Below are 15,653 nucleotides of genomic sequence, written 5' to 3' on the forward strand. Positions count from 1 at the left end.
TGTTAGAGTAGCCTTGCCAGATTTTAATTTTTAAAGCTAAGAGACTGTTCCCAATATATAGGGTAGGGTCCCTAGGCCTGGCTGGTGGTCAGGGCCGATCTGTGGGGCAACAGGCAGGTGGGGAGATCAGGGAGCCCCTGCTGGCACCCGCCTTGGCTGGCAGCCTGGCACCGCCCACTTTCCACCCCTGTCCCCCAATCGCTGCCACAGGTCACCTCCTGACCAGGGGCAGCTCCTGCATTGAGTGTCTGCCCCCTGGTGGACAGTGTGGGTCACAGCAACCTGTAGTTCTGCCTGTCGTTCCACTCTTTGGTTGATTTGCATATTATGGTTTTATTATATAGGATTATTCACTATATTCCCTGTGCTGTACACTACATATCCATAGTTTCTTCATTTTATAACTGGAATTTTGTACCTCTTATTCCCCATTCACCTTTTTCACACACACACCCTCCTCTCTGGCAAACAAGAGTTTCTCTGTACCTATGGGTCTATTCTCATTTTGGTCCATCAATAGATGAATTAAAGAAGATGTGGTATTTATATACACAGTGGAATATTACTCAGCAATAAAAAAGAATGAAATCTTGCCATTTGCAACAACATGGATGGACCTAGAGCAGTGGTTCTCAACCTGTGTGCCACGACCCCTTTGGCAGTCAAACAACACTTTCACAGGGGTCACCCAAGACCATCCTGCATATCAGATATTTGCATTACGATTCATAACAGTAGCAACATTACAGTTATGAAGTAGCAACGAAAAGAACCACTGACCTATGCTAAGTGGAATAAGTCAGACAGAGTCAAATACCATATGATTTCACTTATATGTGGAATCTAGAAAAACAATCCAAATAGTGTTAACATATTTTAAAAGGGAACCTCCTGCCTTTATTTAAAACTAGTGGCCTGGTGCATGAAATTTATGCATGGGGGCAGGGCATCCCTCAGCCTGGCCTGCACCCCCTCCAATCTGGCCCTTCAGGGGATGTCAGACTGCTGGTTTAGGCCCGATCCTGCACCAGCAGTCAGACATCCCTCTTGCAATTTGGGACTGCTGGCTCCTAACTGCTCACCTGCCTGCCTGCCTGACCGCCCCTAACCACTCTACCTGCCAGCCTGATTGCCCCCAACTGCCCCTCCCCTGCCAGCCTATGGGTGCTGGAGAAATGCTGGAGAACAGAAATTAGGAATTGGGAGCCATTTATTTTCATTACAGTTCGGCCTTTAGTGACTGACTTCTGGGGAGGCCCTCCTTCTCTCTGGACCTCAGTTACCCCAACTATAAAATGGGGGCTTGGATAACTGGATTCCTAGGCCCCTTTCACAATGACAACTGGGATCCTGTGAAAGGTCTAAGCAGCTGGGTGTGGCCCGCCCCCTGGGCACCCAGAAAGGCCCAGGTTGGGGTCACACAGGGAAGGGCTTTAACCCCACCCAGACCTTGGTGGAGTTAAAGCCCTGAAAAACTCAGTCTGAAAAACTCAGTCTCCCTTCAATGGCGTGTACCCCGTGATTGCACTACAGCTGGCACTTCTGTACCACGGGCCCTTCCGCCCAGGCAGGGCACACACTCTACACCCTGCGCCCATGCTGCTGCCATCCCAGAGGTGCTCATGCCTGGGGAGTCTGGCGGTTCCCGAGGCACCTATGGGTGGAGGGTGGGGGGTAAGGAAGGAAGGAGGATTTGCAACAATACCTCTGGGAGGAGGGAGCTGGGGCAGCAGCAGTGGCGGCGGCAGCTGGAGGCGAAGGCAGCTGGAGGCGAAGGCTAAGGCATAGGAGGAGGTGCCCAGGCACTCCCCCTCCCATTGTCCCCAGCCCCATACAGGCCTGGCCCCATGCCCAGCAGCATGTCCTGTGCCCCGGACCGTGCAACCAGCCCTTACCTTGCAGCACCCAGCTGTCCTCCTGCTTGCTAAAGCTACTTATCCCAGGAAAGCTCGCACAGTGCCGGGGAGTGAACCCGCAGACAAAAAGTGAAACTTTGACAGGGCTGGAGCAACTCCTGGTTGGTGCCTTTCCCCCTCCTTCCTTCCCACCATCCCCACCCTCTCCCCTCAGTCTCCCACGCAGTGCCCTGAGAGCTGGAAGCTGACGTCAGGGGCCTAAATCCCTGACTTTTCCTGCATGCATTTGTCCATGTAAGGTATGGGAAGACGGATGCCCAGGAGCTGCATAGTGCTGCCTGCTGGGGGAGGGGGCACCGGCAACAGGTAGGGGCTGTGCCAAATGGTGGACGCACAGTGGACATTTTATTTCCTGGAAATGAGAGGAGGGGAACTAGGGATGCAGGGTGTGTCCACTGGCTCCAGCCCCAGCAGCCCAGCGCTGCAGCCTCCAGGGGCTGGGGCTGGGGCTGGGGTCCAGACCCCCCTGAGGGCTTGTGTGTCCGCCGGTTCCGTGGCTCTGGCTGGCGCCACCATCTTTGTGGCTTATGGGCGCTGCCATCTTTGTCACAAAGTGAAAGTTAATTTGCATAGTACTATTTTATTAGATAGGATAACTAGAGGCCTGGTGCATGAAATTGGTGCACAGATAGGGTCCCTAGGCCTGGGTTAGCGATCAGGGCCAATCTGTGGGGCCACTGGTGAGGTGATCGAGGGGCCCCCTCTGACACCTCCCTTGGCCAGCCTGGGGCCTGTGGGCTAGGGGCATCTCCTGCATTGAGCATCTGCCTCCTCCTGGTGGTCAGTGTGCATCATAGCGACCAGTTGTTCTGCCGGTCATTCCGCCATTCGGTCGGTTTGCATATTAGCCTTTTATTATATAGGATGGTTTAATGGTGGGTATTGTGGCTGGTTAATAGGAGAGATAATAAATTGGCAGCTGTCTCCCCCAGGTAGGACTGGCTATAATTGGAGGTCCCCAATTAAAGAGCTGCTAATGATCATTTAGTGGTACTATGCATTGTCCCATCTGTCCTCATTTTATCCTTCAGAAATAGGAATCCTTGGAGGTTGGATCATCTACTGCTGTCTGTCATTTTGGCAGCCCTTTTGGTTTGGCAATTGTTTCAACATGTTTTATGAGTGATTTCTCACTGTTTCTATACAGGTTGGGTTAGGGGATGTGTCTCTAGTTCCCTGATAATCAAAGGAGGAGGGAGGACATTTCTCCTTGGGACTTAATTGGCACTATAATCCATGCCCTGGCTTATTGAAGTCCTAAGTTTCTCCAAGAAAACCCATAAAAATTTGTCCATACCTAACACATTGACTGTGAGAATGCCTTGATTGCTGCCACTAAAATCTGGGGGGTTGTTAACATCGCAGGTGTAGATGCCACTATCTTCTGGTTGCATATGCAAAATAGTGATGGATGCATTATCTGGCTCCTTGGACGCAACAATTCGATCTTTAAATTGCCCGATGGATGCAGCTTGTCCACCTTCATAATAGTAAACCTAGGACAAAAAAATGATAAAAATGAGAACTGAAGAATGTCCAGGGCTAGGATAAACTACCTGGGAGCTCCTTCTATCCAAGGTTATCTTCTTTAATATACAGCAGCATTTTACCCCCATCAGGGAACAGGTCCCTGTGGCAAAGGTTTTTAAACTCAGTGGAATATGTCAGCTTCCTCACAGCTTTGCAAAAGCCATTACTTCATTTGTGCTCAAAGCAGCTTTGTGATATCATCATAGCAGCAAAGTATGATGATCTTACATACAGTAGTCAGCTGGAGCTAATGGGATTCAACTCTTAAGCTTAAGTTAAGAGATCAAGATACTCATCTGATGAGTCTACTTGGATGAAACTAATTTTATAGGACACAAATGCATCAGGGGAAATCCAAAACCAGCACACACACCCCTCGCATACACACACACACACCCCTCTCATATACACACACACTTTACAAGGTTTTTAAAAATTGAGTTTATATTACTCAGTGGGACTATCTGGAATATCTGGTTTCCCTGAAAGTTAGAATATTCATGCTCCTTTCAAACAAACACACTTCTTTGGATAAACAAACTAGGGTTCACCATGTTAGAATAACATTTCAGAGGAGAAAGGCTTCGAGAAATCATCTGGTCCCATTTCCTCATAATGATGGTATGGGGGTGGAACAATATAACCCAGAAAAGGGTCTAGAAAGTGCTTAGTCAATGGAGCTACTACCTTTCTCCCCATGTGTCAGGAAGCAGAACTGGAATTATCATTTCAATAAGGACACTCAAATCCAGAGAAATTAAATAACTCATCTAAAGCCACAGGATTTTTATTATTATAATTTAGAATACTTAAGAAAGATCTGGATTCTAGTCCCATCTTTATTTAAGAACATGGATATTTAGATCATAATGGCAAGTGTGGAGCAGCATGGTGAGGTGGAAAGAAGCCTGGATTTTAGCTACATCTCTGCTTCTGACTAACTGTGACAATGTCAGGGGAGGTGGCCTCTGGTCATGTCTCCATGGAAACCTCCTTTGTGATAAGTAAAAAAATTATTTAATCTTTCCAACCTTTAGTTTCCACATCTGAATGAGGAACCAGAGCAATATTCTCCTAAGTGTGATATGTATTCCCCAAGTATAGGCACATAAGTTGATTTTAGGTATTATATAAATGAAAATTTATTAGAATGAGACATATATAGCACATTAAATCTGTGAGTTCATGAATATTATTGCTTAGGGCTGAATCTAAGACAGATATTTTTAATATTTTAAGAAACCAAGTTAGTATAGAAAACATTAAATAATACTGCTTGTGCACCCAAATATGACAAAAATCATAAAGACAAGACATGACTGACTGAAACTTTGGAATCACTGATCCCTGGGCTTTCATAATACACACAGTCTATGTACATTCTTTGTTAGTTTCATACAAATGTGTGTAATTGAAATATATATTATTCAATAAATGGATACTGCCCTAGTCCAGTGGAACTAATTAATATTTTCATAAAATCTATTTGAAGAGCTTTATGGTTTATTTAATTCACGCTCCTCACTTTATAGTAGAAACTGAAGCACAGAGAAGTTTATAGTTTGGACAGTTCTAGGACCCAGTTTTTCTAATTTCTTGTACAATGCTCCTACCTTAATAGGCTAATGAGAGCGGGAAGGTGATCAGCGAGCTGAAAGATTTTGTCTAGATAAATTCAAAAGCACTGTCCCTCAAGCAGAAAGCCAATATATTTTTAAAGTAAGGCAGAAATGTAGCTTTTGAGGAAAAATTCAAAGGAAAAAGCATATTTAAAAAGATAACAACTTGTCTCTCCTCTGGTTCTCTAATATCACCTAGCTTTCTTTTCCTGCCCTAAATGAGTCACTTATAATTCAATTCATCCATTCATACCTACTGAAATTACTAACTTTTGCCCCAGAGGAGTTCTGTTTTACTGACAAACCAGAAAGCCAGTGTTAAGGTATTCAAGTGGGCCAAGAGGAAGTTCAACTCCTCAAATGTCTATTCCCTTCATTTGTGTTGACACCCAATATATCTAGCTTTTCATTTCACTAGCCAGCATTGGGCTTATTTACTTTCCAATTAACAATTTGAGATCCTGTGGATTCTTACCTGGGACACAGCCTGCAGTCCATCAAGGAAGCCCGTTACAACTTCAACATCTGGCCTATTCCCCAGCTCCCAGGAAGACTGGGGGTAGGACAGCCTGTTTTATATTGAGGTTTGAAGACACCACAACGAGATATGACATCAGTTTTGCCTGTGACCCACAGTAAGTCTCAGAGGATCTAGGTGAAAGAGCTTTGTTTCTGCAGAGATCAGGGGGCGAAGAGAGTGTGTTTTATGCCAAGACTAGGACACGAAAGTAAGTCACTGTAAAATTCTCACAGTTGGGCATGAGTCAATGTGAAATGATCAAATAATCATGAGGCCCTGAACTTGTAACTTCCCTATGAAAAGGACCTTCACCAACCCTTCTACCCCAGCTCCTCACACTGTAGCTTATATTTTTGCCCTCTCACAAATAATACTAAAGGATGTCATGGACAGGATGGGGTAAGTAGAGAGAATAATGGAGACCTAAAAGGGAAAGGACTTGGTCTCGGGATGCTGTGAAAAAAGGAACGTGCCCAGGGCTAGCAAGTGGCCAGACACATAGATAGATGGACTTTCTGTTAGGGGAAGTCCACACTGTCACACTGTCCTTATAAAGAAAAATAAAATAAAATGTTTTCCTAACCCTGCTTATCTAATCATGCAGGAAGGACTGAAACTTGATACCATTTTCCACAAAAGAATAATTCTTTTACAAATCAAAGCTGAACAATGATCAAGGCCTGGCCATGACCCTGTGAGGCTTATACACTTTTCAAAGAAAATATATGGTCAATTTAGAGATCAAAGCAATTGAGGTCCAGGAAAAGCCATGGATGTTCAATAAGCTACATCCTTGGTGGGAAGGGGTGGCTCCTTAAGTGGTGCTTGTTAATTTTATGCCCACTTGCCCTTTGTGGTTGTGTTTATGGCACTTTCCTACTTCCCCCCAGGGTCCTCTCTGCCTGTCCATTGGTGATGCTAGAGGCTGAATGTGAATCATAATAGCATATTTGTTTGGTCATATTTATATGACCCCTGAGAGATCACTTAATCATGGCTTCTAAGGTTGAGGAACTGTAAGGAGCCAGATGGATATAAGAAATATGGTAAATGTCTGGCAGGGGCTGGTGGATGGTGGTAAGATCAGAGAGAATAGTGGGGCCTGTGGTAAAGTGGGTATCCAATACAAACAATGCTTTCAAAGTGTGGAAACAAACAAAATACTGGGCTAGCCATCCAATATGCATCCACTGGCCAAATCAGGCCCCAAGTCCTCCAGTTTGCAACCTCTGATTCATTCTCCTATATTACAGAAAAGGACACTGAAACCCCTCAAGGAAGTAATTTTCCCAAGGTCACACAATTTATAGTCAGACATGGAATTCAGACCTCCCAATTCTCACTGAACATATTGAAATGGAACTTAAAGTCCCGACTTAGGCCAGGAAGATGATTTACAGGCAACCTTCTCCTTTTGGGGCCATTCCATCTCCTACTCCAACCTGACTCTTCTTCTGCCAATTGACGCTATTTATTGGCATGATGCTTCTTCCCAAGCTCAGTAGGTTCACCACACATTGCCTTCAACGTCTGCCAGCTGCAATAACTACCTTTCCCCTTCTGCTATGCCAAGCTCCTATTCACATGAAGCCACACAGCTAGGAGCCAGATTTGTCCAAAAAAAGATTCTTTTCTCAGCTTTGTGATGCTGCTCTCTAACTAGGGGTCGGAATATAAACAAGAGAGTTGAAAGAATTCGGTCTACTTTCTGTTTGAGTCTAAGTTGCAGTTAATAAATGTGTTTAGCCTCCAGAGCTGATTTTGTGGATTCTTTTTGGAAATGTGGAAGCATTAGAAGTCCACAGCAAACCATCGATTCATTCCCTTCCAGCCTCTTGCTTTCCTGCACTGTTCATAAAGGGGTGAGCCACAGAAGGGGGGTGACTATTGGGTAGCAATGGTCTCCAGCCCATAATTTTCTCTGGACTATACTAGGGGAACTGGGATTGCACATAGAAGAAATGAAACACTAAAAGGAAGACTTTCTTTCCCACACCTTTCCCTTCCCAGCCTGCAATTTACCTGAAATACCTAGTATTTAAATAGCTTTTGTGGAGTGGAGACTGCTTAAATTATTTTCTTTGGAAAATAGCAAAATAAATTGCTACCAGTCCATAACACCTTAACATTCGATTAATTTATCAAACTTAGCAAGAATAGACACCTGAGGGAATGGGACACAGAATAGGTAACCTTTGATGGGAGAGGGCAGTGGGAAGGGAAGAACTTAGAGCACTTCTCAATGAGTGTTATACTGGCATTTTGGACAGACAACTCTTTCATGTGAGTCTATTCTATGTATTGCAAGACATTTAGCATCTCTGGCCACCAACCACCAAATGCCAGTATTGGCTCTCATTTATAACAATTAAACCAACATCCCCTCATTTTAAAAGGTCCCCGAGGAGGTGGGACACCTCTACTCTGCCAACATTTGGAAAACATTTTATATAATCCTATCTGTAGAGGACAGGGTAGGTTGGGAGAATCTAGCAGCCAGAGAATATGAAGACACTAGGTTCTGGAAAGAAATTGTCAACACTCTATGTGTGTTGGGGAGATGAGGATGGCAAAGGGTTTCTTCCACTATGGATATTTTAGAAAAGTAAGTACTGTCTGAGAGACCCATGCTAAGTAGGATCAAAACCTGTTCTGTTCATAGGCAGTTGAGGTCTTTGAAATTTACCAGTGACTGGTTGGATGGAAGAGGAGGCCACTGTTGTGATTAGAGGGGCACCAGACCACCTGAAACTTCCATGTTAGTCTGCCTGTCCCAGGACCTAGAGTCTTCGGGTAAGAGTTCCTACTGAGGAAGTGATCAACTGAAGCTGTCCATGTCTTCCAAGAAGAGGGATTTTCTAAGAGGAGGGCCATACTAATGAATATCCTGGCCTCCCTGGTCAGAAGACTTATGGGATACTTCTGTAGACCCTATTCAGCAAAGGAACCCCTTAGAGGAGATAGTAAGAGATAACATCCTCCCCTGGGTATTGAGAAACACTAGGCCTTTAAAACACAATGATCTTGGTGGTGGGAGAATATGAGCCTTTGGCAAGAGTTGGCCACTGCCATGCTCATTAAGGCAGCAATAAGGCCCTGACATTTTAGAGGAGGCTGAAAAGAACTCCAGGCATTGGTATGAGAGGCAAACTCAAGGCTGTCTCAGTTTTGTCCAGGGGTTTGTGCTGATCTGGATTGTTACCAAACTCAGACCCTCCCTTCTCACTCCTGAAAGCCAGTACCATTGCTTTGGAGACTCCAAACAATGAAGGGGTCCAGTAGTACACCAATAGGTATTCTTACCTGAGAGGTCCAGCTACATCTTCCCCGAGCGTCTCTTGCATGCGCCATTTTTAGACACTGACTGACTGCCTTTTCCTCCATACCCTCAGTATTGAGGCACGGGCTGTGCTGTGTTTGAGCAGAAATGGGTGGATCTGAGAGCCGAATGGTATATAGGCACATCAACCCAGGAGTTGAATTGAATCACTCAGTGGTCAGTCTGGCAACATCTTACTCCCATAAATCACAGAATTGTCTAATAGCATATCAGTCTCCTTTTATCACCCCCCAAAAGTCCTACCAGCCATTCCTATATTAACATACAACATGCTGTACAGAATTCTGGATGCATGGAAGTGCTCAAAGAGGAAACATTGGAAATAGAAACCAAATTTTATTTTGGAAAAATACATCTCAAAGGAAGATATCTGCAACCTCTTTGTTGAGTAGGTCTCTGTTCAAGGATAAGGAGCAGGCAGAGAAGGGGCCTAACCCCTCTCTTTAGCCACAGGCACCTGGAAGACAGCAAAACTGGAAACCAATTCTGGGCCAGGATACCCCCAAGAGTTCTGCCCCAGCTGCCCAGCTATACTAAGTGTATCTTGTTGGGCTGCGTTTTCTAGTGCCCATGACCCAGGGATATGGATGGAATAGGGATTTTGCAAAATCACCATTTTGTGAGTAGTGTTGATAATAATTTACATTCACTTAATGGTTAATATGTGGAAAGCTTCCTAGTGCTTCACAAACATTATCTCATTAAATCTTGCAGCAGCATTATTCACAGTGGCCAGGACATGGAGACAACCAGTGTCCTGTGATAGAGGAATGGCTAAAGAAGATGTGGTACATAAGCACAATGGAGTATTACTCAGCTATAAGAAAAGACTAAATACTGCCATTTGCTACAACATGAATAGACTTTGAGAATATTATGCTAAGTGAAATAAGTCATAAAAAGCTAAGAACCATATTATTTCACTCATATATTGGATATAAAACTGAAAATGGTGGACATAAACAGCAGTGTGGTGGTTGCCAGAGGGAAGGGGGTAGGGGTGTGGGGGTTAAGAGCACATAATATATAGTGATGGAAAATGATTTGACTTTGGGTGGTGGGCACACAGTGCAAAATACAGATCTTGTATCAGAAATCTACACCTGAAAACTACATGATCTTATTAACCAATGTCACACCAATAAATTTAATAAAAACTTAAGCATTAAAAAAAATCTTCACAGTAAACCTATGAGGTAGGTAAGTAACCTCATTTTACAGATAGGAAAACTGAACCTCTGAAAGGTCAAGTGACTTGTCTAAGGTCATCCAGCCAGCAAGTAAGTAGAACAATGAGTAGAACTGACATCCATTAGGAGGTTTCCACTGGGGCTCCAAAACTACTCATCTGGAAAAGCAGAGAGAAGAATATGCCTGCAGTGTATGAAGGAAAATAGGGAAGAACTCAAGTTCTCTGGATGTAGAAACCTAAGAATATTTATAATGGGGCTCTTGCTGGGGCGAGGAGGCGGAAAAGAAAACCTGCCTTTTAGGGGGTGATTTTCACTGTCTACAAGCCAAGAGCTGGCCCTACTCTACCCTGTCTTCCATGTGGCCAAGGCACAAAAATAGGACAGGTCTCATGCTCTTCAAGAAATACTTAAAATGTTTTATGATCAAGCAGCATATTCTCATTGATCAAGTGGTTCAGTGCAGAAGAATTCCTTTGATTTGGACATCTTAAAAGAGTAGATTATTTAAATTACTTGCTCTGCCTGTACCAGACATTTTGAAGACTGAGGTAAACGGCAAGTAAATAAGCTACTTATAAATACTTATTTGTTAATAGATTTTCTTTCTAAAGTTGCTCTAAGACAGTGGTTCTCAACCTTGGCTGCACATTAGAATCACCTGGGAATCTTTTTAAAATCCTAATTTCTGGGCCTCATCCTCTGGAAATTCTGTTTCTTTGTTATGGGGTGGGGCCACAACATTAGTAACAAAGAAACAGAATTTCTGGAGGATGAGGCCCAGAAATCAGGATTTTAAAAAGATTCCCAGGTGATTCTAATGTGCAGTCAAGGTTGAGAATCACTGCTCTAAGAGATGTCCTTAAGCTCAAGTCACACTCAGTTCAATACCTATACCTTCTTCGTCTGCATTTCTAGGTCTAGAAAAAACGCATTGTTGGTCACAAGATCCTTTGACCCTGCATCTCCAGCTCCTCACCAGCCATATAATTTAACCAAGAGGTGACCTTGTAAATTCTAGTGTCAGAAGAGGCATACAGGAGAATTTGTGTTTTTAAAATCAGACTGGTATGGCCTGGCATCCAGACAATTGAGTACATCTTTATTTGAGGACCAAACATAAAAAAAAGACATTTCAAAATATATTGGCAAGGCCTCTCTAAATTCAGTCCCTATTGGCAAAATGAGAAGGACTTTATACCTATAAAGAAAGAATATACTGAAAAGACTAGTTAGGAAAGTAAATTTTAAAAAGGAAAAAACATTGTGTGATTATTGTCACCTACAATTAAGGGAGTAGCCTTCTCTCTTAGTTGACTGCAACATGTGAGGTCTTAGGTCAGGACATTTTGGATGATGGAAACTGGTGGACTTACTGTTGCTGCTGCTGCTGATGTTGATAACAGTGTTTACAAGGGTGAAAATTTACAGAATTTATATTATTTTCAAGTATTTTACATACATTATGTCAGTTGATTCCTCATGCAACCTGTAGACAACTATTACCATTCTACCATATTTTAAGTGAGGCACAGTGATTCAGATATATGTCTAAGGTAACCAGCACTGAGCAAAATTGTTGAACTTTGACTAGAGGATGAAATTGATGAAATCTCCTCTTGAATGATATTTTTTGCTAAACAAGTATTCAGGACCTCCAAAAGACTAGTAATGGCTGAAGCAACTCTGGTCCAGGTATAGCTTCTTCTTCATCTCTGCCCTGGGCCTCCTGCAGCCCACTCAGCCCCCTCTATATTTCTACTAATCAAAACCCTTCCTTTCCTTCAAGGCCCAACTCAACTACATCCAGTTATTCCAAACCACATTGGTTTATTTCTTCTCTAAATTCCTTGTTTTGAATTATAAATTATTTTTAAAAATCTGATGAAAGCTATGGACCTTGTCTCTCAAGGAATATGTGTTGGCATAAGTGCTTGCACACTAATGCGCGCGCACACACACACACACACACACACACGCACACACTTTAAGTATACAATTTTAATACTTGGGTTAATTTAAACATGCAATTACCCTTTAGATCAGATGGAGAAAACCTTGGAATAGGAAGCTTGCTGGTAGAATCATTCTGACTTGATTTTCTTATAGTACACCTTCTTTTGGCAACCTCTTCCCCCAGACTCTAACCTACCACCCCTATTCTCTAGCGTCATGCTGCCTTTGATTACCAGAGTTCTTCACTACCTTGGCCCCTTTCCACCCATCTGGGATTCTCATTCTACCAGGACTCAGTCTGGCTCGATGAGCTAGCTCACTTGACAGGCAGATCCCAGATATTAAGTTTGACAGAGATCTACAGATCAATTAGGACGTGAATTTGAACTAGAGTCTTCTGGAAATAACAGTGAGGATGATTTTGGTGGGTGGAAGAAAACCCTTTCAGAACTGTTTATTTCACCACTGAGAAGGACCATGCCTATCTACTCTAGAATACCTGATATACTCAATGTCGACTTAAACTGAATTATGATAACAAGCTATAACTGAATATGAAGAGGGGACAAAGGCCAAGCCACTTACATGATGGTATTCCCTAAACAGATAATTTCAAATTCTTTGTATCTGATGTTCTATCACTGTTGTTACTAGTTTTCTGTTCCTTCACACACTGACTTCAACAGTTTATGCTAGAACTACCAAAGGGGAATAGTTTAGGAATAAAGTTCTTACAGTAATTGGCCGTGACTCCTTCTTATTGGAGAGTGACCACTGGATGGAAAGATTGTCCCTGGAGGCCACAGTGCTGGTGTAGGTGCAGATGAGAGTGACATTATATCCATTAGTCACATTCACGACACGGTTTGGGATGGTCACTTGCACCACATTAACTTGACCTGAAAAGATAATCATCAAAAGGTAATGGTACACACTCATATTCTGATGATCCTTATTAATCACAAAGCACTTGAAATGACATCTTATTTGAGGAATCCAAGGTGAAGAGGAGAAGGCAGGAGAAACCATATAGGAAAGCTGAGCAAGCAATTGGCATGGGGTAGGATAATTTTTAACAAATTACTATGTGAAGATACTCAAATCCTATGTGATGGTGAGGTGATAGCTCTGAACTGGGAATTTTTTCTGTGTAAGGATGGCCTTGAATAGACATTCTTAAAATGTTGTCTGGGGATCCACAAAGGTCCTTGAGTGTGGAGAACAACCAATCCAGTTTTCCCAGATCTGAGGGGTCCCTTGTATATGGGACTTTCCATTTCAAAACCAAGTAAGAAAAATAAATGGGACTTTCCATTTCAAAACCAAGTAAAAAATACTGGTTCAGTGCTTAAACCAGAAAAGTCCCAGGAAAACCAGGATGAGTTTGTTGTCCTAGACCATTTTGTTAGGCTAAAAGATCAAAATTATATTCATAATAATAATAAGATGTTATTTTTCGGTCTCACCCTCTCATGAGTGTACAATAAAGTGTTCTAGAAGCTACATGATAGATAATGATGCCATTGCTCTGGTAATTAATGGAATGTGTGCTTGAGTATTTTTGTGTTTACCTTTTTTGTTTTGTTTGCTAATACATTAAATGTAGATTGAAATAACCCACAGAGAAAAAGTATTTGGGGTCCCCAATAATTTTTGTTGAAAATTGTATAAAATTAAATGCATATACATACACACAAGTACAAGTAAAAATGGAGAAATATAAATAAGATAGGTGGATTGTATTAATGTCAGTGTCCTGGTTGTGATATTATACTATAGTTTTACAAAATGTTACCATGGGAGTGAGATTGTCTAAAGTGTACATGCGATCTCTGTCTTCTTAAAAAATGTTTAATGACTACAGACTCTATAGTGATATCCCATATTTTATTACTTATATTTGTGATTTATATCTTACCTGTTTTTGTTTTTACCAGTCTTGACAGAGGTTTGTCATTTGTTTATTGATTTTTTCCAAAGAACCAAATTTTTATTTCATTTAAATTTCTCTATAGTTTTCTTATTTTAATTCCACTGACTTCAGCTCTTAATTATTTCCTTCTTTCTGCTTGCTTTGGGATTGTTTTGTCCTTTTTCTAGATCCTTGATGTAGAAACTTCAATTACTGACTTAAAACATTTCTTCATTTCAAATGCGTTTAGTATTATAAATTTCTCTCTCAGCAATGCTTTAGCTGCATATTACATATTTTTATTTTTATTCAGTTTATGTATAATTTTAAATTTTTCTTTGAAACTTCACCTTTGATCCATAGATTATTTATAAGTGTGTTCTATAATTTTTAAGTGTTTAAAGACTTATTTCTGTTCTTGATTTCTAGTTTGATAGTTGTGCTCAGAGACAAACCCTGTACGATTTTAATTTTTTTAAAAAAATTGATGTCTATTTTATAGCCAACTACATGGTCTATCTTGGTAAATGTTCTGTGGGTCCTTGTGGGGAGGGAGAAAGTGTATTCTGCTGTTATGGAGTGAAGTGTTCTATAAAAAGAGATATACTTTAAAACATTATGAATACTCACCAAGATAAACCAAGTTATGGGCCATAAAACAGACTTTAATGAATTTAAGAATAGAAGTCATACAAAGTTGCTGTCAGACCACAATGAAATTACAGGAGAAATCAATAACAAAGAAACTACTGGAAGTACCCAAAATACATGGTGATTAAATAACATACTTCTAAATAAAAAAAATGGGTCAAGAAAAAACCTCAATAGAAATTTTAAAAATATTTTGAACTAAAATAAAAACACCATTTATCAAAATTTATAGTATGTGTCAAAAGTAGTCCTTAGAGGGAAATTTATATAATTGAATACATATAATTGAAAAGAAAGATCTAAAATCAATAAAGCTTATGAAACTAAAAAAGAAAAAGAGCTGATTAAAACAAAGTAAGCAGGAAAAAAAGAAATAATGAAAACTAGAGCAGAAATCAATGAAATTGAAAAACAAGAAATCAATAGAGAAAACTAAAATGGGTTAATCACAAAAATCAATAATATTGATAAGACTTTATCTAAGCTAACTAAGAAAAAATATACAGAGGACACAAATTACTAATATCAGAAATGAAAAAGGACCATAACTGCAGATTCTATGGACATTAAAAGCATAGAAATACAGGAACAATTCTATGCCCACAAGTTCAGTAATCTAGATGAAATGATTCATTTCCTGAAAGACATCATATTCCAAAACCTACACAAGAAGAAGTAAACAATTTGAACAGGCCTATATCTATCCTATATCTATTAAAGAAATCGAATCAATAATAAATAACCTTCCAAAAGGGAAAGCACCAGACCCATATGGGTTCATTGGTGAAATCTACCAAATATTTAAGGAAGAAATTATATGAGTTATCTACAATCTCTTTCAAAAGATAGAACAGCAGTAATACTTCCTCACTCATCCTATTGTGGCCACATCACCCTAAAACTACAACTAGACAAAGACAATACAAAAAAAGAAATCTAATACATCTCATGAACATAGATGAAAAATCCTCAATAAATTCAACAATGTATAAAAATAATTCTACCCCATTACTAAGTGG

The 15,653-nt window shown here is 41.1% G+C and overlaps 1 protein-coding gene across 1 annotated transcript in view; it reads right to left on the minus strand.

The window, feature by feature from the left end:
* VSIG1 (V-set and immunoglobulin domain containing 1) overlaps positions 1 to 15,653 on the minus strand; it is a 36,748-nt gene that overhangs the window by 11,754 nt on the left and 9,341 nt on the right. The window contains exons 2-4 of the mRNA XM_059678851.1: positions 12,807 to 12,970; positions 8,889 to 8,996; positions 3,214 to 3,412 (exon numbers count right to left, since the gene is read on the minus strand). Of these exons, the coding sequence (XP_059534834.1) occupies positions 3,214 to 3,412; positions 8,889 to 8,996; positions 12,807 to 12,970 (471 nt within the window). The remainder of the gene's footprint in view (positions 1 to 3,213; positions 3,413 to 8,888; positions 8,997 to 12,806; positions 12,971 to 15,653) is intronic.

This window comes from Myotis daubentonii, chromosome X (genome assembly GCF_963259705.1).
Source record: "Myotis daubentonii chromosome X, mMyoDau2.1, whole genome shotgun sequence".
In the NCBI taxonomy this organism is placed as follows: domain Eukaryota; kingdom Metazoa; phylum Chordata; class Mammalia; order Chiroptera; family Vespertilionidae; genus Myotis; species Myotis daubentonii.